The 26,556-nt window shown below is 29.1% G+C and overlaps 2 protein-coding genes and 1 long non-coding RNA gene across 18 annotated transcripts; 2 read left to right on the top strand and 1 right to left on the bottom strand.

Annotated features, from left to right (window-relative positions):
• The first annotated feature begins 16 nt into the window (after nucleotides 1-16).
• On the top strand, nucleotides 17-1,863 carry alpha-PheRS (phenylalanine--tRNA ligase alpha subunit). Its single transcript, XM_027345879.2, has 2 exons — nucleotides 17-594; nucleotides 667-1,863. Exons 1-2 carry the CDS (start codon nucleotides 121-123, stop codon nucleotides 1,777-1,779), a joined length of 1,587 nt encoding a protein of 528 aa, XP_027201680.1. The 5' UTR covers nucleotides 17-120; the 3' UTR covers nucleotides 1,780-1,863.
• Nucleotides 1,782-7,600, bottom strand: LOC113795674 (uncharacterized). 13 transcript variants are annotated; one of them, XR_003474867.2, is made up of 8 exons: nucleotides 4,818-5,721; nucleotides 4,162-4,736; nucleotides 3,991-4,101; nucleotides 3,859-3,920; nucleotides 2,820-3,672; nucleotides 2,285-2,758; nucleotides 2,158-2,227; nucleotides 1,782-2,079 (listed from the first exon to the last, which is right to left on the bottom strand). It is a non-coding gene; the product is annotated as an uncharacterized LOC113795674 (long non-coding RNA). The 13 variants fall into 13 exon arrangements; XR_012846108.1 differs by having other exon boundaries at nucleotides 2,820-3,101; XR_012846100.1 differs by adding an exon at nucleotides 7,582-7,600 and having other exon boundaries at nucleotides 2,820-4,101; nucleotides 4,818-5,290.
• Nucleotides 2,564-26,544, top strand: LOC113795663 (uncharacterized). 4 transcript variants are annotated; one of them, XM_027345870.2, is made up of 13 exons: nucleotides 2,564-2,768; nucleotides 10,035-14,119; nucleotides 17,199-17,371; nucleotides 18,745-19,441; nucleotides 19,513-19,816; nucleotides 19,896-20,392; nucleotides 20,578-20,958; nucleotides 21,144-21,339; nucleotides 21,414-22,666; nucleotides 22,735-23,350; nucleotides 23,411-24,252; nucleotides 24,334-24,401; nucleotides 24,462-26,544. In XM_027345870.2, exons 1-13 carry the CDS (start codon nucleotides 2,564-2,566, stop codon nucleotides 25,300-25,302), a joined length of 10,158 nt encoding a protein of 3,385 aa, XP_027201671.2. In that variant the 3' UTR covers nucleotides 25,303-26,544. The 4 variants fall into 4 exon arrangements, with proteins under 4 accessions (XP_027201671.2, XP_027201670.2, XP_075675719.1 ...); XM_027345869.2 differs by having other exon boundaries at nucleotides 21,411-22,666; XM_075819603.1 differs by lacking the exon at nucleotides 2,564-2,768 and adding an exon at nucleotides 5,872-6,007 and having other exon boundaries at nucleotides 21,411-22,666.
• Nucleotides 26,545-26,556: the final 12 nt, after the last annotated feature.

Raw genomic sequence — 26,556 nt, 5'->3', positions numbered from 1 at the left:
TTTTTTGAACAGGAATTTTTTTCTGTTTGTGTGTTTACCATCTGACAACGTGGTCCAATCGATGTTTTTTTTCCAAATTTTTGAAAAATTTCATTTTGAAAATTTGTTCAAAGTAAAACAATGTCTGATCAAGAATCGCTAAGTCAACTTTTATTGGAAAAATTAAATCTATTACAATCACCGAATGAAAAGATAAATTCATTAGATTTTGCACAAGAAAATCAATTTGAACATCAAAAAATTGTTGGTGCTGTAAAATCATTACAATCACTTGGTGATTTAATTCAATCAAATCAAGTGGAATCAAAACGTTTTGAATTGACCGATGAAGGTGAACAAATTGTTGAAAATGGTAGTCATGAATTTCGTGTTTGGTCAGCCATACCCAACGATGGATCAATATTACAATCTGATCTAATGAAATCAATACCGGATTCAAATGTTTCGAAATTAGGTTTTGCAAAAGCAATGTCAAACAAATGGATAGCTATTGATAAATCATCCGGTAAACCAATGGTGAAAAGAAATTTAACAAATGTTAAAGATGAAATTCGTGTTCTACTTAAATTGGTACAAAGTGGTGCTGCTAACAAGGTAAATTTTGTTTGTTTGTTTACTTTGTTGATGATGAAATGATCTGAAATTATCATTTTCAAAATAATTTAGTTAAACGATTCACAACGAAATGATCTTAAAAAACGCAAATTAATACAAGAAATTTTGGAAAAAAGTTATGACATTCAACGTGGCCAGAATTTCCAAACTACAATTGAAAAACCTGAAACCGATTTGAATGCCGAAATGATTACGCGTGGTACATGGCGTACAAAAAAATTTAAAGAATATAATTTTAATGCAAAAGGAATTGCACCGGATCGTGGTCATCTACATCCATTACTTAAAGTTCGTGAACAATTTAGACAAATATTTCTTGAAATGGGTTTCGAAGAAATGTCAACAAATAATTTTGTTGAAAGTTCATTTTGGTGTTTCGATACATTGTTTGTACCACAAAAACATCCAGCACGTGACCTACAAGATACATTTTATATTTCCGATCCGGCTGAATGTAAAGATATACCCCGTGATTATATGGAACGTATTCGTTCTGTACATGAAAATGGTGGTGATTGTGGATCAATTGGTTATCAATATGAATGGAAAGAATCGGAAACAAGGAAAAATGTTCTTCGAACGCATACAACAGCTGTATCGGCAAGGATGCTTTATCGTGCTGCACAAGAATTTAAACGTTCTTCTGGTGCAAGCGGCGATGATAAAGAATTTAAACCGTTAAAATTTTTTAGTATTGATCGTGTATTTCGTAATGAAACATTGGATGCAACACATTTAGCTGAATTTAGTCAAATTGAAGGTGTTGTTGCTGATCGTAATCTAACATTAGGTCATTTAATGGGAATGATAAAAGCATTTTTTGAAAAATTAGGTATCAATGATATACGATTTAAACCAACATATAATCCTTACACAGAACCATCAATGGAAATGTATAGTTGGCATTCAGGTTTTGGTAAATGGGTTGAAATAGGTAATTCTGGTCTATTTCGACCGGAAATGTTAAAACCAATGGAATTACCTGATGATATTAATGTATTAGGTTGGGGTTTATCATTGGAACGACCAACAATGATTAAATATGGTATATCTAATATACGTGATCTGGTTGGACATAAAATTGATTTACAAATGGTTTATGATAATCCTGTTTGTATTCTTGAACCAAGACAGCAGCAGCAACAACAACCGGTTACAGTGTAACGTCGTCATGAAATTATTATTATTATTATTTCCGTTGAAATGTGATTTTTTTTTGGCTAAATAAAAATTTTTACAAAAAAAAAATTCCTTGTAAATGTTTATAAGTTTAAGATGAGTGTCTGTGTTGATGGGTTATTTCATTCATAATTTTGCTCTGGATTTCAAGATGATGATAATTAAAAAAAACAAAGATAATCACCCATGATTGAACTTGATTTGACTTTTGTTAAGATTTTTGTTTCTTCCAAATTAATTAATTAATTTTTGAAGAAAAGAAAAATACTGACATTCCTTAGAGAACTACAGAGAGAAAATATGGATAAAAAAAATGGTTTTAGTTTCAAAAAATTATCAACAATAACGACATACCAAACTTACATACAAAAAAAAAGAAACAAAATACCGATTGTCGTCATCAACGATTATTGTTTTCGATGTTGTTGTTTATCTATTAAAACACACACACAGAGTGAGAAACATAGAAAATATTGTATGATTATCTTACTTATCAACAAATAAAAAAGGGGGGAATGCTTGGATATAAAGATGATAATAATGATGTAGATTTTTTTTTTTGTTTGGTTTGGTTTTTAAACCATCGTTTTTTAGGTTTTGATCAAATCAATCAATCGTATTATTATTGTTGTTTTTTCATATGGAAGACATTATTTTCTCTTTGATTTTATTGATTTTTCGCGTGTAATTTGATGAATTTTGAACAGGGTTTCCGTTGAAAACTTTCGTTTTTTTTGCTTTGTTTTTTTCGTTGAAAAATTATTCCAAAATGATGATGATGAATCAATCATCAGCAGCAGCAACAAAATCTGCCATTATGGTAATGATGTTTGTCGAATCGAAACAGCAGCAACCAAATTCATCCACATCCACATCATCATCCGCATCTTCTTCATCTTCGTCTGCATCATCATATGATTCGCATTTCAATAATCATCCGATGGAGAATATTCCAAAATTTCACCTGTATCAATGTAAGTTTCAAAGATGAAACAAAAATTTCATTCAAAAAAATTTTTACAAACCTTTATGGTTATAAAATACAAACATCCTGGATTCATCACGCACACATTCTTTTTTTCGGTAATAAAAAAATTTTACCCTAAAACAAGTGTCACCTGTGTGTGTGTGTGTGTGTGTTTGATTACAAAGATTGTAAATATTTCGATACGGCTGACAGACAGACAGGTAATCATAATTTATGATATGCACGTACTTTGTTTGATCATCATCATGTGTGTGTGTTTCAGTCATTTTTTTACACATCTAAAGATTACAGGGAAAAAAAGTGTTATTACCTGGAAAAACTGGGGGGAGAGAGAAAAATGTCATAAAAAAAGAATCAATTTTTTTTTCCTTTTGAAAAATCGATTTCCGTTGATTCGAATCAATCGATTTTGATGATACAAAAAAATTCTGTTTAAAAACAGAAAGACTTTTTTTTTTTGATGAAATTTTTCCATTTGCAAAGTCATCATTGCTGATTAATTCTTTGGTTTTTTTTCTGTCAAAAGCAAAGTTTTTTAGATTTCAAAAATTGACTTGAAAAAATAGAAAAATCATCATCATCATCATAAAACACTAAAAATAGATATGTACTGAAAAATTATTATTATTTGGTTTGTTTTGTCTATTCTTGTTGTTGTTGTTGTTGTTTTGTTACATCTGAAGATGATCAATCAAGTTTTTTTTCCATTCGTTCGTTCATTTGATAATGATATTCAGCATTATAAAAATAAAAGCCAACATTTTTTTTTTTATTAGCGTTTCCGGCGTTTTATTATCATTATTATTATAATGGTTGTAAATGTAGCCAAGTAGTAGTAGTGATAATAATAATATTTGGTGGTTTTCAAATTTGATCACCTTATGATCAATCTATAATGATGAAATATTATTTTAAAAAATATAATGATTTTCAACAACAACAACAACAAGGAGAATTCATAAGAATTTTTTCTTGAAAATAAAAAGAAATCGATACGTTTTTTTCAGGGAAGATTTGTTCGGCTTATTTGTTTTTTTTTTCAATCAAAAACAGCAACAAAAACGATAAATTCTTACGACGTTGTTGATGATAATTATATGCCGTTTCCGATTGGCAACAACAACAACAACAACAACGGCTGGAAAAAAGAAACAAAACAAATTAAGTTTTATGATTTGACATTGAATAGTTGTTGTTGTCGTTTATACATTGTTACTAATTTCATCCAAATGTTGATTATAAAAAAAACGAAATAAAGATGTAAATTATATGATGGTGGTGGTGCGAGAATTCTGTTTTTTTTCCAAAAACGTCATCACCTAGAATTTAAAAAAAGAAAGATTATTTTAAATGAGAAAAAAAACAGCAAAATAATGTACCTGATTAAGTGTGTGGGTGGTTGGTTTGGTTTGTTTGGATTAAATGAATGACAAGAACATTAAAAATTTTTGGATAGAATTTCCAGAATAATGACGGTGGTAAATGGTGATTAAAAACAGGGATAATTACAGAATTAATTATGATGCTGATGTAATATGATTATGATGATGATGATGACTAGAGAATATTCTCTATATATTGCCAAGAATTGTATGGAGAACAAAAAAAAACAGAATAAACAACGATGATGGTGGCATTTTTGTTTGCTAAATAATGATGTTTCTTTCTTCTTTCTTTGTCGATTTTCGAGGTTAATCATCGGTTTATTTGATTATTTGATTGATGCTTATTTTTGACAGATATTTTTATAAAAATGGAATCCTTGAATCAATCAATCAATCAGATCGATTGATTGATTGATTGATCAAGTGATAACAGGAAAAAAAAGTAGATCAATTGAAATGTCCTTCTTCTCATTTCCTATTCGATAACCTTCCATCATTCGATTTGATTTGATTCGATTCTATTTCTACCCAAACAAAAAAATGACTATTACAACCATAATAATTTCCACCTGTATCCATAATTAATATTCGGCAAATAAAATTTTCAAAAAATCAAAGAAAAAATGCTTTTTCTTTTAAAAAAAACATACCATCTCCTAAAAACAAGAGACCCAATGTTGTTGTTGTTGATGGTGATGATAGATATTCAATTACGAAAAAAATTATGTTCTTCATTGATGATAATCATCATCATTGAAGTGAACAAGAACTTTGTATCGTTTCTTCTTGTTGTTCTTCTTCTTGTTTTGAAAGATTTCCTTACTATTTTTTCTTTCAATCATATGATTATGATGATGATGAAATTGAATAATTTCAATAAAAAAATGGATACAATGAATGAATGAATGGATGGTAACCTCATTTTCACACCAAAAAATAATATCATTTTTGAACAAAAAACAGTTATTGCATTCAAAAAGATTGATGCGATAAATGAAAGGATTATTGTTGTTGTTGTTGTTATCACTTTCTATGTTTTTTTTGTTGTTGACATCTTTGATTATTTGATTTCTTGCTGTTTGAAAATTGATTCTTTTTGTTTTGTTTTTTCGGATTCATCAAGCTGATAAAGCGGGGAGGGAAATGTTGAAAAACAAAACAAACAAAGAAAGGGTGAAATTTCGATAATCACAAAAAACATTCGAAAATGAGCATTTCTGGTTAGTCATTGTATATGTGTATTGCGCTCAACAGTGTTATCTATGGGGAGGAGAAGTGGGAGGAGGAATTCGAATTCGAATGAAAAAAAGTTTTCGGAAAACATTTTTTTTTTCAATGAATGATTCGCGGATGATGATGATATTTGATTATCATGATGAATTTTGATATAAAAATTGATATCATTTTCATTTCAATTGTTCAACAGTTTGTTTGTTTGTTTGTTACTTAATCGAACCAAAAAAAAAGAAAAAGAAAATTATCGTTTCGGTTTTTCAACAAAGTTCAAAGTTTTTGGCTCGTTCTTTTCATTTGATTTGTGATATCGAATGAAAGAAATCGTTTTTCTCTTCAGGAATCTTTTTTTTTGTTTATAAACAAAACCAAACATCGATAAGAAACCAATCGAAAACTTGTTTTCATTTCATCATTGATCAAAAATTACTTAATTTTTTTGAAAAAATTTCCAAAAATATTCTGTAATGTTATATGTGAACAGGTGAAATCATTTCGAATGTTTTCGAACGACAAAAAGATTCGAATTCTTTTGCTGATCAACAATCCTCCCTCCTCTTCCGTGTTACATTCCATTCGATAAAATTGAAAATTTCTTAGCAAAAAAGTAAGTATTTTTTTCATTTTATTTTGCGTTTTCAAGAAGAAATCATTTCATCAAATGATGATAATTCCGAATGAACAAAAATGATGATGATGAAACAACATTATCCCATTAGATTGAATCCATTTTTTTGTGATTTTCTGAACGTTTTCTGACATTGAAAATGTTTGTTTGTTTGTTGTGAAATAACAAAAAAACAAAAAAAAATCATTGTCAATAATTCCATTGACAATGATTTTGTTTAGTTGTTTTATGAATGTCATCATCATCATCATTCATAATTGAATTCATAGACACACTATATAAATTTTGTCATTTATTTTTTTCAAATTCGTTTTGTCATTCACATCAAGAAGAATATTAATTCTTTCCCCTTTTTTCACCATTACCAGATATAGTTGTTATAAACAAAAAAAAAATTATTAATCCTTGATCATCATCATCATCATCAAAGTTTGTTTATTTTTTGTACGGGAAATGCGTATACACAGGATTACTATTTGAAAGCCAATATTGTCAAAGTGATGTTTCATTTTATTCACAGTTTTTTTCAAAGCCAAAGTCGATAATAAAAGAATCAATATTTTCAATGTCGTCATCATCGATGATCGAATCACGAATCGAATTTCATTCATTCAATTCTGTAATGAATTAATTTTGTTTTTAGTGTTTTTTTCCTTTGAAATGAATATTTTTGTTGTTGTTTACATTACATCATCATCATCCTTCTCGGGAATTTTTTTGTTTGGTTTCACGATGATGACGATGATGGTGACAATAATATAAATATGAATGAGGAAAAAAAAAATATCTGCAATTTTGTTTACCTGTACCAGGTTTTATATCAATGCGGATAACATTACGGTAAAACGGTGGGTGGATAATGATGATGATAATAATGGTGGTGGTTGATCGGGGGTTGTTTTTTTCTGTGTGTTCAAAATGTTTCTTTCCACCATATATCCAATTCAGGCAAAAACAAGTTTGGCTAAATTTAGCTTCTTTTTTTTGTTTGTTGAAAATGCATTCTGAATGACAGAATTAGATGATGATGATGATGAAGAACATTTTCAAGAGAGAGAAAAATTGGTCAGTTTTTTTCCTTCAAAAAAAGAAAAAGAAAATCTCTTTTTGTTTTGGTTGAAAGTCCATAGAGATTACCAGGAAAAAAATTGAAAACAAAAACCTTTGACGAAATGAATTTTTTGTTTTTTGTTTTTTATTTTTTTGTTTTTTTTTTCAATTAAAGATTCTTTTACACTACACACATAGAGAGAATATTTATTTATTTTCTTTTCAATCTCATTTTGAAATGACGTAACCGGATGATGTTGATGATGATAAAGGCGGGTATTCTCGGTCGGTCGGGTAATAAATTTGCCCGGCCGGATTTTTTTTCTCAGAATTCATTTATACAGCTACATTTAATGATGGGGAATTTTGTTTTTTTCTCTGCTGCATTGAATGAAGCAAGCGCAATAGTTTTGCGGTTTTTTTTGTCGGGTTTTTTACCGGGTAAATATTACCGGAGATTCCGGATTGTTTTTTTTATTTCTTTGTTTTTTTCCACGACATACCTTTATCGAACGATGATAATGATGATGACTATCATTTACAAATCACCCGATCTTTATTGACTAAAAAGAAATGTATCGTTTCTGGATCATCAATGGGAATAAATCCAAAAACGTCATTTATGATCGACCACTATAACCGTTCGAATTTTTTTTTTTTTTTGAATACCACTACTACCACCCTACTTTCTCTTTTCAATGCTGTTCGAAAAAAAAAATGAATCTACCTCTACATTTGAATCAACTAAAATCTTTGCTACTACCTTTTGTTGAAGAAAAAAAAACGGTGTATGAGAGAATCGTTCGAATATTCGAACGGTATACGGATATTCTCTCCTTTTTCTCTCTATTTCGTTATAACGTATGCTGCTATATATTGGCGTAAATAGAACACACACACACACACCGACATTCTATTTTTATCAAGCGAAAAAAAGTTTTCTTTCTTTTTTTTTTTTTTTTTGGTTGTCTGCAAAATTCGGCAAAAACAACAACAAAAATTTTTCCATATTCCATTTCATTGAAATTTTCAATTCATATAAGATAATCTTGTTGGGAAGATATAGATTCTGATGAATGACTGACTGACTGACAAATGATGATGATGAAATTTATTGTGTCATTAATGTGAACAAACAAACAAAACAAAAAAAGTGTTTTTTGTGAAAAAAAAATTGTTTTTCCTGGTCAATGAAGAAAGAGTGTAAAAGATTTGTGTTTTGATTTCTGGTGTTTTTTTTTGTTTTAATTGGTGAGCAGGTACTGTCTGTGGTGTTTGTGTTTGTGTTTGTGTGTGTGTGTGATTGCATTTGAAATTCGAAATCATCAAAATTTGTCATATTTTTTTCTGTTTTGTCATTACCATTAATCAATGTTTGTTTGTCAGGGCGTTTATAATAATGAAGTTTGCTGAAGATCAATAATAATTGATTTTTGCTTTTTGCTGAATTCATTCAAATAACGCCCGAATCGATTTTGTTTCGATTTTGATCTCCGAACGAAAAAAGAAAAAAGAAAAACATTCGAAATTCGAATTTGAATTCGGGTTCGATGTTTATGAATGACTCATCTCATCGTTCGAATTGAAACCGAAAAATTTTTGAAAAAATTTCTTCATCATCATTTCATTTGTGTCATGTCTGTCAAATTATCATTATCATCATCATCAATGTTTATAAACAACAATCATGAATATCGACAACAACAAACAACAACAACAAATTGATAGAAATTTTCTTATCATTTTTTCATCATTATTATTCAAATTAATCGATTCAATTAAATTGAATAATAAACGATTTAAAAAATTGAATAATAATTCATGTTTCAATCATCATTATTATTCGATTAATCAAATATTATTGAATCGAATAGAAAAATTGAAAAATTTTCTTCATTGGAAATTTTGGAACCATATCGTGAAAACTGTTGAAACTAATTTTTTTCTTTTGTGATAATAATTTTTGTGATGATCATTTTGAAAAATTTTTCTTTCTGATTTTTTGTGTGTTTTAATTGTGTGTTTTTTCATTTGAGCTTCATTTATTTATTTATTTTTTTTTTTTTGGGTTAGTAATTCAAAAATTTGGAATTTTTGTTGTTTGAATCAATTTCGTTTGCTTCCTAACTTTGGTAGCTTGGTGCTATATCTACAATCTATTTTTGTTACTTTGATAATCTTTTTTTTTCTCTTTTCAACTTTGATTTTTTTCTTTCCTTTTTTTTGACTGGTGTCAGTGTTGTTGGCATGATGATCATGATCCGTCAACTGAAATGATGACGGATCAAAGCTGAATGTTTTTTCTTTCTTTTTTTTTTTGATATCCCAATTTTTTATATTTATTTTTATCATCATTCTATATATATTTGTCTGTGTGTGTTTGTTTGATATGTCTATTTTTGGGCGCTATATGGATTTATTATTATTATAATTATTAATTTACAAGTTTTTACATTAAGTCATTTGGTTTTTTTGTTTTTGTTTCTGGTGTTTGGTGTTTGAAATTAATTTAGTTTAGTTTTATTTCGATTAAATTCTTATGTAATAATCGTGTGGTTGTCGCAACAACAACAACTAACAAAAAAAATGAGGGAAAGGAAGGAAAAACAAATAAAGATCATGATGTTTGATAATGATTAAAATGATGCGGCCTTGATTTTTCATTTTTCTGTCTATCTGTTTTCACCATAAGATGGCGGCACTTTGTTTATTTTTAATTTTTTTTTTAAATCAAATTTTTTCTAATTTCAATTTTTTTTCTTTTCATTTTTCTTCCTCTATTTTCCTGAAAAACAAAATCGACAACAAATCAAATGGAAAAATTTTTTCATCATTGAACCAATTGAACCTATTCACTTGCGTTATTTATGGAAATTTTCGTTCATAAAAACAACAACAAAAAAAATGAAAAATTTCCTTGAAAATTTTTCTTTTTAAAAAAATTTTCACGTTTCAGTGAGTGATTATCATCAATTTATCATTGATAGTGTAGGAGGTAGTAGTTCAAAAGCTGCTGCTGCTACCGAAACTGATACTGATACTGGTACTGGTGGTGGTGATATTCATCAGAATCAACATCATCAAACATCGACCTTTTCGACCAATCAAAAACAACAACATTCTGTTGGTGTTAGTGGTGTTGGTCAATATCAAACACCAACGCATCAACATTTGGAAAGAAATTCATCTAGAAATAAGAATTATTATCATCATCATCCAAATCGTCAACGACCTCATAAACAACAACAACAACAAGAAAATAATAATAAAATCAAAGTTGACGACGATATCGACGACGACGAATTGTTACTATCCGGAAATAGTGATGATAATTCAAATTATTTTCGATTAAATAAATTACAAAAACAACAACTATATCGACAACAACAACAACAACAAGAATTATTAAAAAGACAGGAAGAAGATGAACAATTTGATGATGATTATGATGATGAAGAATATGATGATAATAATAATGGTCATGATTTGAATGAAAGTTTTGAACCTATTAATAATGATGATGATAGGGAATTATTTCGACGACAGTTTTTAGATAGACAATCACAACAACAACAACAGAATTCATTTTTAACTGAAGAATTGTCAAAAAATCGTCAAAATAATTATCATACAATACATAATCCTGGTTTAATTTATGCAAAACAATCGGCTGATAAATTATTTCAAACAGATAAGGATTTATGGCCAACGAAAAATTTAAATCAAACATTTATTGAAGAATCTGATTCAGATAATGATTTAGATGATGATAATGATAATGATCAGAATTTAAATCATCACCATAATACAATAAATACATTGGATGGTGGACATCTTCAACAACAACAACAACAACAATCATCATCATCATTCAATAATGAACGTAGACGTCAATCAACAACACGTTTATTAACAGAAACATTAATACGTAATCATCGTGGTCGCTTAAATTCAATTAGTTCAAATACATCATTATTGAATGATAATGATGATGAATTATTATCTACGCGACAACCCCCACCACCATCATCAGTAACATCAAAATATCAACGAAGACGATCAGCAAGTATTGGTTATATTGAAACCAATTTAGTACCATCAGTAGTATCGGATCTTAATCGTTTACGTGAACAAATTCAAATTGAACAACAACAACAACAAAAACAACAGATAAATCAACATCGATCAATACAACGAACTAGATCGGATCGATCATCAAATTTATATCGTGATAAAATTCCTATTCAACAACGAAGACGACCACCATTTCCACAACAAATTCTTCTTAAATCTTTACCACAACAACAACAATCGATTGAATCAACATCGACAATACCACGTGTAGAATCATTTCAATTATTACAACAACAACAACTATTAGATTATAATAATAATAATCAATTTCAACAACAACAACAACAATTCGATTATCATCATTATCCACCAATAATACCATCGATTATAGAACCGGATTATTATTGTGAACCACCATCAGTAATACAGCAACAACAAATACAACAGCCGAAACGCATATCATCATCACCATCAATATCATCATTGATAATAAAACAAGATAATCGACGTCGAAAATCACCAACATCATTAAGTCGATCACCATCAAAATCACCACCATCATCATCAGATTCTTTTGGTGGTCATTATCATCATCAATATCATCAAAATCAAAATAATAATTATTATCAACAATCACATTTTGATCATCATCATCATCATCAACCACAACAACAATATCAACAATATTTAACATTACCAACAAATTATCCATACAGTAGCCAACAAAGAAATCAAAAATTGAACTATAATCGACACCATCATCAACAATATTGTCCTTCAAATCATAGCCATCATTATCATCGATCATTAAATCGTGAAGATTTTATTAATAATCGTTATATGATGGCTATGATACGTAAAGAAAATGAAAATGTTGATCATGATCATGATCATCATTATTCTATGGGTGTAGATAATATTGATGATGATGATGATGATGGTGGTAGTAGTGGTGGTGATGTTAGTGATAATATCAATAATGATCATCATATTCATCATCATCATCATCATCATCATCGTCAACATTCGAATCAAGAATCGAATCGAAGAATTCAAAAAAATCCTATTGATATTGATCATATAAGTGGTAGCAGTATGTATCATAGTGATGATGGTGGTAGTAGTGCTATTTGTAGTTGTTATAATGATGAGAATCATCAGGATCAAGGAGCCATTATTAATAAAAATCGACGACGCCAATCAATTAATATTTGTAATACTACTACTTCAACTAGTGGTAGTAGCAGTAATGCAGCTAAAAATAATGATAATCGCGGTAGTAGTGGTGGTGGTAATAGTAATAATCAATGTGAATATTGTATACATGATGTTACTACTACTAGAATGATGAAAATCGGCAACAATAATGATGATGATGATGGTGATGTTCGAAATAAATGTTTTAATCATCATTTGATTATGAACAACAACGATGTTGGTAGTAATAATAAAGATGTTGATCATCAACAGCAACATATCCAATCAAAATTATCATCATCAGCCATAAATTGTGTTGAAACGAATGATGATGATGATGATGTTGATCATCATCAACAACAAAAGCAACGAAATAAAAATCCATCGTCATTTGATCATTTGATTGTTGAAAATAATTGTCGAAAAATTAATAAAAATGATGATTCAAATAATAACGAAGAAAAAGATAGAAAATTTCAGCAACAACAACAACGAAAGAATTGTGATTGTGCTATTTGTGATGTTAATGTTGTTGTTGACAAACAAACTAAATCGATCCAAAATAATTTTAGAGACGAAAAATTTAATAATCAACAGCAACAACAACAAGAATTAATGGCATCATCAGGAATGATAGTTGTTGATAATAAACAAACACAATCTCACCATCATCATCATCATCATCATCATAATAATTGTCAAAGACATCGAACATTGACAAATAATAATAATCAACAACAACAACATTATAACAAAGCATCAAATGCAACAAAATCGACCACAAAAACAGCAACGATGATGATGATGATTAATGATGAACCATCATCATCATCAACGTTGATCAATCAACAACAACAACAAGAACGTCCATCATCAACATCATCATGTTGTTCATCATGTTCAATAAATAAATCTGTGATAAATTCAAATTCAAATATTGATCATCATCATAGTGATGATCATGTTCATCAACAACCACGAAAATCAAATTGTTCATGTTGTCAAACAACGATGAATGCTCAACAACAATCACAAATATCATCATCAATGATTGATGATGTTGATGGTGATGATGATAAAACTAGATCAACAACAACGATAATGAATGAAATGGATTGTGATTGTTTAGAATGTCAAAATATGATTATGATGGAAAAAGATTCGAATAATTTAATTGTTGTTGGTAGTGGTGATAATGATAGTGGTGAAGATCAAGGTATTGTATTTGAAGCAAATTGTCATCACAATGATAATAAAGAAAATGTAAAACTTCGTCATCGACCTGGTCGGCGTCATCATAATCATCATCATCATCATCATGGTGGTGGTGGTGATAAATCAAAATTGTCTTCCACAGAATCATCTAAATCATCATCATCAACAATATCATTAACATCATCATCATCATCATCATCAGCTGGTTCTTCATTAGAATCATTACCATCATCAAAATGTCAATCAAAAGAATTATCGCAAGATAAACAACAACGACAAGAATCATCAAATCAACAACATTCAAATACTATGACAACAAATAATCAAGAATCAAATAAATCTAATCAATCAAAATCAGAACAACAACAACAACCACAGCAACAACAACAACAATCATCAAAATCATCAAAAACAGTTTGTAGTGAAGATGTATTAGATCAATCATCGGATGGTAGATATTTAAAATTAGAAGAAATTGGTCGTGGTTCATTTAAAACTGTTTATAAAGGTTTAGATTCAGCAAGTGGTGTTGCTGTTGCATGGTGTGAATTACAGGTTAGTTGATTTTAAAAAAATTATTTTATTTGATTTTGAATTCCATTATTATTATTACATAAATTTTTATATTTATTATATGGACTTTATCATTATTAAATTTTTAATTTATAAAAAAAAGAAGAATGTTGTACGTGTGTGATTAGCACACTCACACAATCACACACACATCATAAATATTTAAATGTATCAAATTATCTTTCTATGTGATGGAATTAGACAATCCATTATTACACGCACACATGTGATGATTTTTTTAAAAGATTTAAGTGCAAATTTCTCACATAGTTACTTGAGGATGATCATAAATTTTTTTTTCTCTTGTCTATTTAATTTTCTGATGATGACATCCGGATATTTTGTGTGTGATTTGAAGGTCAATTCTTTCATCATCATTCTTTAATTCGATGATTGATTAATGATGTTTTTTGATATGGTTAATTATCATCAACAACAAGCATAACTGTATGTGGAGGATATCTCTTATTTATTTATTGATTCGATGATGATATATTGGTAAACATTTAAAACATTTTTCCATTTTTTTTCGTTTTATTTGCTAAAATATTTTTTATTATTATGAAAGTTAACTGATTTTATCGCATACATCGCAATCATCATCTGGTTTTATCCGGTATTTGGTTGTTGTTTCTGTTGTCAATATAGACATAATGATCAGGATTGTCTTTTTGGTAGTTCCAATGAAAAATGTTTACATTTTACGTTTTTTTTTCTAAATTGAATAACCAAAATTTTTTTTATTTAGTAGAGTTTCGCCATCCAATCTATTTGTAGTGAATCCTTTTTTGAAAAAAAACCTTTCTGGTTTTCATATTTATAAATATATATCGATATGGTTTGTATCGAAAATATAACAAAACAAAATTTCTGGTTAAATTTTTTTTTTTAATTTCCTTGTTGATAAATGATACTTATGTTGATGATGATGATGATGAATGGTAAATTTTTTTCATTCTCCATAACAAACAAACACACCAAACATTATATGCATGCATGATTTTTGAACCGAAATGACCTTCAACTTTTTTTGTTTTCGTTTTTTTTCACTTCTGTCATTTTCTGTATTTGACTAGCAGCAAAAGAAAAACTGAATTAAAATGTTTAATGACCTTTGTTTTTTGTTTGTTTGTTTGTTTAATATCCACCATTTGTTACTTGGTGGGTATTGGGTAGATTTTTGAATGAATGAATGAATAATGAGAGTATTTTCCTTATGGATTGTCATCATCATCATCATTATTCGCCCTATGATGATTATGACGAATTTAGTTTTTTTTGTAGTTTTTCTCGGATCCTATGATCATCAGATTTTCGTTTTGCTTCTTGATGTAAACATTCTGTTCAAATCAATCAATATGATTGATTGATTGATTGACTTTGGAAGTTCAGTTGGAAATTTATTTAGACACGCACCAAACACACATTTGTACTTGAAATGTGATTTGAACAATAATGCCAATCAGGCTATTGATCTTTTGATTATTATTTTCACATATGTTTTTTTGTGTGTTGTTTATATTTTATTAATCCAAATGTTTTTTTTTTTTGTTTTGTTTTAAGAAAGAAAGACTAAAAAAAAATCTAATATTCATATTAATAATAAGAATTACTTAAGAATCCATTATTCATATTAATAATAAGAATTACTTAAGAAAATTGCAATAATAATTTCTATTTTGTTTCACGTGTAAAACCAATAATTAATGTGATTGGTGATGTGTCATCCTTTTATACATTATCATCATCATCAGTAATTATAACCTGATTGAAACATTTTGTAGATTTTGATTGCTTATTTTTTGAAAATATTAAGTATTTCGTTATGTCTATGTCATTTTTATTTTATTATGTCATCAAATTTGTTGCTGGCACTTCTGGTGCTTTGTCATTCATTTTATTTCTTATTCATTTAATCTGGTGTGGAGAAAAAAAAGGAAATTTAATGATGTCAACATTTATTGATGATGATGATGTGTGCGTGCGTGCATCATTGCTTTTTTGGTTGTTTTTTTTTTTTGTTTTTAAAAAAAAGAATATTTCACTTTTTCTTTGTCTGTGTCTATGTTAGAATTGATTTTTTTCGGATTTAAATCTTATGAATTTTGTCATCATGATTGCCCTATTTGTTTGTTTGTTGTTTTTCACACGAATTTCGCATTTTTTTGTGTTTTGCAAATTCAAATAGAGGGAAATTTGCCAGGCAAAAATGAAAATTATTCTTGCTCTGATTTTCAGAAATATTTTCTTGTTGTTTTGTTTTCTATTTATTCAATTACATCAGATTTATTTTTTGTTTTTGTCTATTAATAAATATCGATGATGATGAAAATGTATGCTTGCATTTTGAATTTTTAATCTAAATAAAAAAAGATGAAATGAATGTTTTTCATTTTCATTTTGCTTTTGGAAAATGAAAAAATTTCTTTTTTATTTAGATTCAAGGACATTGCACACACACATCACACATATTTAACAACAACAACGACATTTTCTCTTGTGATGTGATGGGATATTTTTTTTCATTCATTCCGCATCCAAGTTTTTTTATTTTTGCTTTACATTTTTGTTTTTTGTTTTTGTATATCTGATACTCCATAATGATATGCATGGTAGGAACAGAGTGCAAACGAAAATATACAGTGTAAACACTTGATTTTGAAGTTTTTTTTTGAAAAAAAACTTGAAAATGATTATCACTTTTAATCAATGATTTGTTTTTACAAAATGATGATAATTTCACATTGGCTTAGCGAAGAAAATATGAAAATATTTACATCAGGGTTAATAATAAAAATTGAATGGAATTTAATAGGAAAAAAATGGCATAATTTTTTTGGGGATTCTCATATGATTATGTTAACACAAAAACAAACGGAAAAAAAATCATATGACACATTCGACATGATTATCATGTTGTTATCATCTTTTTTATCATTAAATTCTTGAATGGTGGAATTTTCTTCGTTTTTTTCTGAATTGAATTGTTTTGTTTTGTTGCGTTATTCTAATCTATTTTTTCTTTTTCTTGTTTTTTTCATTATTAAAAAAAACAAAACAGCAGGAAAGATTGAATAAAAATGAACGACAACGTTTTCGTGAAGAAGTTGAAATGTTAAAAGGATTACAACATTCAAATATTGTACGTTTTTATGATTATTGGGAAGTAAATACACCGAAACGTAAATATTTAGTTTTGATTACTGAATTAATGACATCGGGTACATTAAAAACGTAAGTAAAAAATTATTTATTTATTATGATGATGATCTCATTCTATCCAAATATTCTCTATATGCATGTATGTATATGTAAATGGGGTACCATGATTTATATTTATTTATTTTGATTCACATTACATAACATCAATCAATCAATCAAAAAAAATATCAGGTTATGAGGTCGCGATCAACCAAAAACTTTTTTTTTTTGATTTTGATTTCAAATTTGAAGGTTTTTTTTTAGAGTGCAAATGCAAATGAACAAAACAAAAATTCATATTTAGATTTGTTATTTGAATAGATTGAACTAACCTACGCGCGCATTTATATAAAACATAAAATAATGAAAAAAAAGGGTTCCATACAGGTCATTGAATGAAATTGGTCATTGGCCGCTCTTTTTTTTTGAGTGCATATAATAATATTTTTCTTTTGTTTGCTTGTTGTCAAGGGCCCGTATTTACCGTTGTTTTTTTTTGTTTTGTTTGAAATTATAACAGGTAGAATAGCAAGAAAAAACCGGTTGAAAACTATTAATCATCATATATATGAATCACGTTTTTATGTGGCCAATGACCAAATAGTAGTGAATGAGTTTAACCCTTTTCTCTCTCTTTTGATAGTGTGGGCGTTTGAAGTTTGTTTGTCTAGATTTTTTTTTGTTGTGGCTGATTTTGGTTACGCCGTCTGTCGTGATGTTTTATTGTTGTTGTCTATGTCTATGTCTAGTCTACTAAAAAAAATATGTAATATCTGTGTCTGTCAGTCAGTCAGTCAGTCACTTACAATCTTACCATAAGTCTGATCAATCAATCATTTCGGGAGAAAAATGAAAAATAATTTTCTAAAAGTAGAATTTTAGATAATCTTTGATATTCATTTGATTTCATATTGCTGGAAAAAACTTGTTTTTTGGATTTTCATTGAAAAAAATCTTTCATTTTTGGTTTTGTTTTTTTTTGTGCAGACATTATTTTTTCCCCTTTCAAACGTAAAAAAAATGAGATAATAAACATTGTTATTAAAATGAATTTTTGTGAAGTTTGTCTGCTTCATCGGGATTGTCTGCTTCCTTGATTTTTCTTTCTTCTACTTGAAGAAATTCCCGTTTTTTTGCTTTGTTTCTGGCTTGATGATTATATGATAGTGTTTTGAAGTGGAAAAAATTTTTAAAAAGAGAGTGAATGGTGGGAGTAGAGAGAAATTAGACTAAAAATGGAGTCAATTTTTAATGAGAGAGAGAGAGAGGGGGGGACAATGAAATTGTCAATGGTATTATGACATCGGTCATCAACCCTTTTTTTCTTGCATTGTTTTTTTATAATTGAAAAAAAATTTAGTTAATGACAACTAATTTTAATTTTTTTAATTTTTTTAAAAAAATAGTTATTTACGACGTTTCAAAAAAATAAATCTTAAAGTATTAAAATCATGGTGTCGACAAATTCTTAAAGGTCTAAATTTTCTTCATTCACGTACACCACCGATAATACATCGTGATTTAAAATGTGACAACATATTTATAACCGGTACAACTGGATCGGTAAAAATTGGTGATCTTGGCCTGGCAACATTAAAAAATCGTTCATTTGCAAAATCGGTAATTGGAACGCCAGAATTTATGGCACCTGAAATGTATGATGAACATTATGATGAAAGTGTTGATGTATATGCATTTGGTATGTGTATGTTGGAAATGGCAACCGGTGAATATCCATATTCTGAATGTTCAAGTGCAGCACAAATTTATCGTAAAGTATCATCAGGTGTACCACCAAATTCATTGGCAAAAGTTGAACAATCTGAAGTTAAACAAATAATTGAAATGTGTATAAAATTGAAAAAAGAAGAACGACCAACTGTAAAAGAATTATTACAGCATGATTTTTTTCAAGAAGATACTGGGTTTAAAGTTGAATTTGTTAAACGTGATGAAGCTGTTGCTAGTTATGAATCACAAGTTGTATTAAGAATATTCATAACGGATGCAAAAAAACGTAAAGATAAATATAAACAAAATGAAGCATTACAATTTGGTTTTAATTTTGATAAAGAATCTGTTGAAGATGTTGCTAAAGCATTGGTAAGTGTTGGATTGATTTTGATTTTAAGAAATATTGATTTAATGATTAAATTCTTCTTTTTTTTTGGCAGGTGGATACTGGATTTTTGGCTGAAGAAGATGTTCGTATTGTTTGTTTATTAATTAAAAATCAGATATCATTATTATTAAAAGATCGACAACAATTATTACTTACACAACAACAACAACAAGCAAACCAGGCAAACGGTAATGATGGTCAATTAGATGATGATAGTACAATAGCAATGACTGCTGCTGAAACAAATATTCAAAATCGTTTTGAAATGATACAAAAACAACAAAAACAATATAAACATACTGAAATACCTGTAAATTTAATGGAAGAATCTGTTGCTGTTTTTGCACCCGGTAATGGTAAGTTTTATTTTTTGATTGGGAATAGACATTTTTCATGGAAAAAACCTTCAATTTTTTCACCTTCAAATCTTTGTAGAAGGATCACCAGAGAATACAGTTGTTTCTGGTCAACAATCGGCAGTTAACTCTGCTGCTAATTCTGTTGTTAATATACAGGTTAATCATCAAGATTTATTAATTAGTCAACATCAATCACAGCAACAACAACAACAACAAGCATCAACATTAACTAATCAACAACAACAACAACAAACACAATCAACAATGAATGATTCATCACCAGTAACATCAACAGCGATTTCGGAATCAAATTTTTCGACCACTAACACTAATAATAATAATAATAATGTTTCGGCTGTAAGTAGTGTTGGTGAATCACAAACAACAACATCGACATCAACTTTAAATTCCGGTCAAATTCCATCAATGGAACAATCAATAGTATCAGCTGAAAATTCATCATCATCATCATCATCAACAGGTAATTCATCTGTTGGTAGTGTTGTTGTTGCCCATTCGAATCAACAACAACAACAACAACAACAGTCATCATCATCACAACATCAAAATGAGGTAAGAATTTGTTGTTTAGTTAATCAATGTATATTCAATTTTTTCCTAACTTTTATGTGTTTTGTTTTTTTTGTTTATTTTGTCCATCTACCTTTAACGTTTGTCATTTATCATCCATCTATCTATCTATCCTGTTTCGATTTTGTCTTGTCCATTTTTTTCTCTCATAAAATCCAAAAAAAAAGCTTAAATTACCACTTACAAGTGTTGCATCATATCCTATATTACCATCATCATCATCGACAACAGCAGCAGCAGCATCATCATCAACAGTTCCAAATGGAACTACTAATCAACAACAACAACCGCAGCAAGTTTTATCGCCAACATCAATGGCACCACCAAATGGACAAACATTTGCTTCGGTTATTGCTTCAACATCAGCATCAACATCATCAGTTCCTGGCACACCTACTACAATGAATAATAATAATAATAATAATACTGGTGTTGTTGGTGGTGGTAATTCATCCAGACCTTCATCACCAACATCAACATCAACAACAACAACAAATCAATCACAACAGCCAACAACAGCAACAGATTCTAATCATCCTATTGGATTGGTAAACTTTGTGTTTTTGTTTGATTGTTTTTGTTGTTTTTTGTATCATTTTACTTTCTTTGAATATTTTCTGTTGCATGATTTTCTGTTTTATTTATTTATTTATTTTTGGTTTCGTTTTAAAAAAAAATTATCGATTCAATCGACTAATATTTTTTGTTTGTTTTTTTTGATTCATTTTTTTAGCCGAATAATAATTCTAGCCAGAATAATACGGCACAAACAACAGCAACAACAATACCTGTATCACAACAAATGGCAAATCAACAACAATCAACAGCTGCAACTGTTGTTGGTGGTGGTCAACAAACAAAACATCAGCCATTAACATCGACATCATCATTGACAGCTACAGCCGGTTCTAAACTTCCATCAACTAAAAGTATGTTTTTAAAAAAAAACTAATAATACAATTTTTTCTGATTTTTTCATTCGATGATTGATTATGCATAGAAGATCAAGATCATATTCAATCAAATTTAGAATCAAAATTAACGGAAATATTTGCACCAACATCAGCATCATCATCATCAGCTAATCTTGTACGAACATCGGCAGAAATGCATTCACATTCAGCAGCACCAACACCTGCACCGGCAATTGTACCGCCAGTTAATAGTAATCAATTAACAAATCAATTGAATGCTCATTTAATGAATGTACCACAACAACAACAACATTCAGCAATACAGCAACAACAACAATCGCAACATCCACCTCCTCTTACCAATCAGCAACAACAATCAAATTCTTTAGGTCATTCTGATTCGGAAATATTGCGACCACCTTTAGTTGTACAACAACAACAACCGTCAATAGCTACCGCTATACCATTAAATCCGGTTAATACTAATGCTGCAATAAATTCAGCCCCACCAATAGTACCAACATCATCAAATGCATTGGAACAATCATTAGCCAATATTATTACAACAGCAACAACAACAACTGCGGCTATGATGACAAATAATACACTGCCCAATATAATACAATCTGGTCAGAATGGTAATATTATACAACAAGCTAGTAATATAACAGCTAGTCTAACATCATCATCTACATCATTATCATCATCATCAGCATCATTAATGACGAATTCTAATAATAATAATGATAATAATAATAATAATAATAATGGCCAAATTAATAATTCTATAGCTACTACTAAAAGATTTTCTAGATTTTCTGTTACTCCAGTAACTGAAACATCATTATCATCACAAACAAAAGCAATAGCACAGCCATCATCGTCGCCTCCGCCACCGTATATGCTTTCAAAATCACCGTCTTTCGATATAATGACATCTCAACAAATATCTTCAACAATAGCTAGTCATACACAACAACAACAGCAACCAATACAATCAATGGTTGTTGATTCGATTAAACAAAGTGATTCTACATCTACTATAGCAACTGTTGTTGGTGGTGGTGATAATTCATCCACATCAACATCATCATCAACAGCATCATCACCTACACCAACAGCCTGTTGTAATAAGAATGATACTACTACTGTTGCTGCTGCTAATACACAAACTGTTGCAGTTGCACCGGAAGTATCACATCGTTTATCACGTTTTATTGTTACACCTGCTGAAGTTCAATTACCACCAACAACAACTACATCAAATGTACCACTATTATCATCAACAGTTGATTCAAATTTTAAAGATTCTTGTTCACAAACTTCACCTGGTTTACTTAAGGTTTGTTTTTGATTCATTGAATTTTAAAAGTTTAATTAAAATTTTCATTTATTTTTGCTTCGATTTAGAATGAGAAAAAAGCACCAAATTTAACGGAAAATTCCATTAATGTTGATAATGTTCAACAAAAACCATTAATGAATGAAGTTAGCCATTCGGATAGCAAATGTTCATTAAGTTCTGGTTCATATGAATCAGCTAGTTCAGGATTATCGGAAAGTATTGATGCTTGTGAATGTTTACCATTGGCTAATGATGAAGAGAATAAATCGCCATTAGGCCAATCAAATGAACTACCACCATCATTGCCTGCTACAACAGCATCATCATTAACATCGGATGAAGATGATGATAATGATGATGGCCATCATTCGGATGGTTGTTGTAGCGGTACAACTGTTGGTTCAACCAATATTGGTGGTGTATCACTTGATCCAAATGTTAGTCCCGAAATGACCAATTCAACTGGTGATAGTAGCTATAATACATATCCATATGTATCACTTCGACGTTATGCATCGGCATTGGATTTATCCAAACAAAATGATGTTGTTGTTGTTGTTGATGAAAATGGTGCACCAACACATATTACGACACCATTGAAATCATCAATTATGACACCACCATCAACAACAATATCGGCCGTTCCAAATCAAAATGAAGTTTTACAACAATATTTGACCAGTATGTATTTTAACTTCTTTTTTTAACTTTTGGCTATAATTTTACAAAATTTATTTTTAGATTATCCAAATTATATTGATCCGGTGGCAAATGTAGTTGCTGAATCGATACCGATGAATAATAAAGATAAATTAATACAGCAAATTGTTCCAAAACCAACACCATTGTTGGCCGATTGTCAACAACAACAACAGCAAACATCATCGTCTTCATCATTACCGTCATCAAGACGGCCATCAACAAATTATGCACCAAGTCAATTAGCATTAGCATCACAATTGGCTAGTGGTCTTCATCAACCAACACGTGTGTTCATACGTATTCCGGTCAAAGATGTTGGTATACAAGTTGATCTTGATAATACAAAATCAAAATCAAACAATAATTTACAAGATATTGGAACCATAACTGATCATTTGGATAATGAAAATCAGAATCAACAACAATCGACAACAACATTAACATTGGCACAATTATCATCAAAAGATCAACAATTTTTATTACATCAAGCTGTACAATATGTATTGATGAGTTTACAACAGAATATGGGATTTTTAGCACCACAATTATTGGCTAATGCTCAACAACAACATCAAACAAATAAAATATCATTACAAAAAACATCATCAGCATCGATGGTACCTACATCAACTATTGATCAACAATTATTATTGGATGCTAATCTGGCTAAACAAAATCGATCAGTTTCAGTTGATAATGGTCAATTAAGTAAAAATGCTCAACAAATTTGGCAACAACTTCAACAACAACCACAATTTCTAAATACTCAATCACAAATATCGAATCCGACCATTGGATTGGAAAATTTTGTCAATTCTTGGCCAGATTCATCAACCACTTCAGCTGTGATCAATGGAACATTTGACTTTTCCGAACTAAAAGTATGATGAATTGATTGATTGATGAACATCTTTAATGATGTTAATATTCGATTATTTTCTTGTTTTTTTTTCTTAAAATAGTCATCGACAAATATCATAGAAAATCAAATCGATCCTCTTGATTCTGAATTTGATCATCTTGTCAAAAGGTAGGAAAAATATCTTCGATAGCCATAAATGAAGAAATTATTTATTTTTTTCAATTTCAGACATGAAATGGAACGAAAACAAATGCAACAACGACAACAATATGAAATTGATGTATTAAAAAATATACAACATCAACAAATTGACAATTGTGAGCCAGCCAAATCTCAACCCGTTTTGGAAGTTAGTAAGAAACCACCATCAGGTACTCAGCAGCAGCAATCTGCTATGATATCATCATTAAAAGTGACACAACCACAACAACATTCGAGTATTAATAGTCCAAATTTTGGATCAATGATGACAACAACTACAACGGTATCGAACTCTAATCCAAACATAACGACAACGAATAATAATAATAATAACCTTATGAATGATGAATTATTGATGCGGATGTTGCAAAATTTTACGATGAATTCAAATCCAACCGGATCACAGGTTTTACAACCTAATCAACCAACAGCATTTACATTGAATCAAATACGTGAAGAACAGAATAAAAAATGGATGAATCATACAACAACATCAGGAACAGCAACACCAATAACAACAAGTAATAATAATGTTATGTCATCATCATCGGCATCATCATCACCGATAAAACGTACAGTTAGTATGACCAATGCTGTTGCTTTAGCTCAATCACAGCCGCAATCGCAACCGCAACAACAAATGAATAAAACTGGAAGCAGTAATTTAACGAATCAAAGAAATACATTAATACAGAATAATCGATCATCAAATACGGTTAATGTTGTTAATAATAATAATAACAATCAATCGTCTCAACAACAACAACAACAACATTCCAATCAGCAACAAACGACGATTCAACAGCCACAACAACAGCCGCAATCACAAGCTGCCAATAGCCAAGCTGCAACAACATCAAGTACATGATGAAATTAAATTTTATCGAATTTAATGAAAAAATGAAGCTTCTCATCTCATTTCAAACATTCATCATCATTATCATCATCACATTAAATTCATTATCATCTTTTGCATTATAAAAAAAATTAATGAAAAAAATGCCTGAATTAAACAAACAAACTCAATGATTATATTGATTGTGATGACAAAATGCAATCGACAAAAAAAATGAATTTTTTTTCTATCATAATTATCATTTGTTTTATCATTTTATATTTAAACATAAACAAACAAGTAAACATCTTCATCATCTTACATCATTACCAATCAACAAAAAACAACAACAACATAAACGAATGAACGATTTTGTCTTATTTATTCTTATTATTATTATTACATTATTAATTTTTAATTAATTTCATTCACACACAGACACACACACACACAAACATATATTTGTATTTTTGATCATCATTTATATCAATTTTTAATATGCATTACATTTTGTGTTTTTTTTAAATCTAAAAATGAACGAGGAGGGGATATTCAAAAAAAGAAAAAAAGAAAAGAAAAGTAGAACTTCTTTCAATTTAAAATGATTTTGAAAAAGTGGAAAAAAAACTGTCATCATTTTTTTCACTCCCTGGAGAAAAGAGAATGATGATAATTTTTTCATTTTTCTTCAATCTTTTCTTTTGTCGGTAAACACACAATAATAACGTTGAATTTGTAAATGTGAATGGAAAGAAGAATTTTTTTTGGTAGAATCAGAACATTGATGACAAATGATAACCAAAAAAAATATCACAAGAAACGACATATTATTCAGTTTTCAAAATATGATTTTAAAGAATATATGACACTTACATAAACCAACAAACACACAAAAAATTTCTTTTTTCAATTCTTTTTATGTCATCTGTGATCTGTAAGTCGATTCTAAGATTGTCGTTTTAAAAAACACAAAATAAACAAAATTTTCTAAATAAAAACACCTAAAGGAAAATATAATTTTCTTTCATTTTGTCTCTTTCTCTTCATTCATCTGTGCTCTAATTATATTCACACACACACCACACATATATTCCGCTAATTTGTAACTGTTTCTATAAATTTTTGTTTCAAACGAAAAAGTAATGTTTGTTTGGTTGATTCGAATGATGGATGATGGATGAACAACATGACCATTGATTGATTGATTAAGATTTCTTCTTTTTTGTGAATCATTGAAATAAAGAAAATTTTGAAAATTTTTTATTTTTCTACAAACTTTTCGTTTTC

The sequence above is a fragment of the Dermatophagoides pteronyssinus genome, unplaced genomic scaffold (assembly GCF_027571235.1).
Source record: "Dermatophagoides pteronyssinus isolate colony J.1.1.1.1 unplaced genomic scaffold, Derpt_VIB-CSIC_2022.12 sq0004, whole genome shotgun sequence".
Classification (NCBI taxonomy): domain Eukaryota; kingdom Metazoa; phylum Arthropoda; class Arachnida; order Sarcoptiformes; family Pyroglyphidae; genus Dermatophagoides; species Dermatophagoides pteronyssinus.
This window is presented reverse-complemented; position numbering and strand designations above follow the sequence as displayed.

Bases quoted from the DNA above. Each gene is read 5' to 3' on its own strand.
- alpha-PheRS (XM_027345879.2), top strand. From the start codon at position 121: ATGTCTGATCAAGAATCGCTAAGTCAACTTTTATTGGAAAAATTAAAT. The intron at 595-666 runs GTAAATTTTGTT...AAAATAATTTAG, and splicing joins AAAGTGGTGCTGCTAACAAG to TTAAACGATTCACAACGAAA.
- LOC113795663 (XM_027345869.2), top strand. From the start codon at position 2,564: ATGATGATGATGAATCAATCATCAGCAGCAGCAACAAAATCTGCCATT. The intron at 19,442-19,512 runs GTAAGTGTTGGA...TTTTTTTGGCAG, and splicing joins AAGATGTTGCTAAAGCATTG to GTGGATACTGGATTTTTGGC. The intron at 21,340-21,410 runs GTATGTTTTTAA...GATTATGCATAG, and splicing joins TAAACTTCCATCAACTAAAA to AAGATCAAGATCATATTCAA.